We start from the raw sequence: 1,186 nt of genomic DNA, 5'->3' as shown, positions 1-1,186 counted from the left end.
GGTTTGGGGTGTTTCTGGCTGAACTTTTTTTTGGGGGTGAAACCCGGCGCCTTCCTTACCTTGGTGGGGAAGTAGCGGCTGAATTTGAATTTTTTCAGGGTCAAAGTCATGGAGTAGGTTCCAAAGAAGAGGATGAAGGACATGAGGGCCAGGTCGGGCACGAATTTACAGGATTTCCCCACTAAGCTGCCGCCGTATTTGAGACATTCCTTCTTACTCAGCTGAGTCCAGTCCAGAGCTGTGAGGTTAATAGCATTGTACTGGGGAGAAACCCCCCCCAAAAAAGCAAAATTAGCATTTTATACAATTACAGCGTGCAGCAAAAGGTGTATTTCCCCACCAAAAAAAAAAGCCACATTAGCATTGTTAGCAATTATAACATGCAAAGAATTGGGTATTTCCTGGTCAAACCCCCAAAATTAGTGTTTTAAGACACTGTCGTGTGCAAGGAAAAAGGTATTTCGTCTTTATAAAAAAGCAAAATTAGTATTTTAAGGAATTATAATGTGCAAGGAAATGGATATCCCCAAAATTAATGGTTTAGGGAACTGCAGCGTGCAAGGAAGGGGATATTTCCCAGGGCTGCTGCTGCCAGGAGCCCTGTAACCACAAGAAAATCTTGGCGCTGCTATTAATTTGGGCAAAAAAAGTGGGGATTTGGTGCTGCCAAGCCCAACTGTGACCCCAAATCAACACAGCTCCCATGTTTCCCTCGCTCCGACCCGGCGCCTGTCGCTCCCTGGATGCCCAAGTCCCTGGGATGTGCCCTCCCTCCTCCCAGACTTCCCATCGGGATGAGCAAACCCACTTACCAGAGAAACGTTAGTGGTGTTTGGTGCCACTGGAGCTGAAGCATCGAAGAAGGTCGCGTTGGCTGCGGGAAAGGAGTTGGTTATTGAGGTTTTTGGCTAATATCGAGGCTGTGGTGTTAAAAGCAGCCAGGCTTTGCCCAGAGAGTCACAGCTCAGTCTGGGAGCAGCAAACGTGGGGTCAAGAGCATCCTCCGAGAGCCACGCGGGGATCAGCATCCCGAGGATTTGGGGAGAAAACCCCTATTTCTAACCCCACAGCGACTTCTCCCTGATTAATCCCATGTGCCAGTGGGGAACGCGGTGTCTCCTTCAGCGGCGTCTCCCTCCGGGGCTGGCGAGGGCCAGGGGGGAGCTGGATGTTCACAGGAGCTTCC

At 50.0% G+C, this 1,186-nt stretch overlaps 1 protein-coding gene across 1 annotated transcript in view; it reads right to left on the bottom strand.

Annotated features, from left to right (window-relative positions):
• Positions 1 to 50: 50 nt before the first annotated feature.
• The window catches only part of LOC103779009 (electrogenic sodium bicarbonate cotransporter 4-like), a gene marked incomplete at both ends in the record, with an annotated part of 9,633 nt that continues 8,497 nt past the window's right edge, over positions 51 to 1,186 (bottom strand). The window contains 2 exons of the mRNA XM_008946626.1: positions 51 to 260; positions 813 to 874. Of these exons, the coding sequence (XP_008944874.1) occupies positions 51 to 260; positions 813 to 874 (272 nt within the window). The remainder of the gene's footprint in view (positions 261 to 812; positions 875 to 1,186) is intronic.

This window comes from Merops nubicus, unplaced genomic scaffold (genome assembly GCF_000691845.1).
Source record: "Merops nubicus isolate BGI_N331 unplaced genomic scaffold, ASM69184v1 scaffold34788, whole genome shotgun sequence".
NCBI classification, from domain to species: Eukaryota; Metazoa; Chordata; class Aves; order Coraciiformes; family Meropidae; genus Merops; species Merops nubicus.
This window is presented reverse-complemented; position numbering and strand designations above follow the sequence as displayed.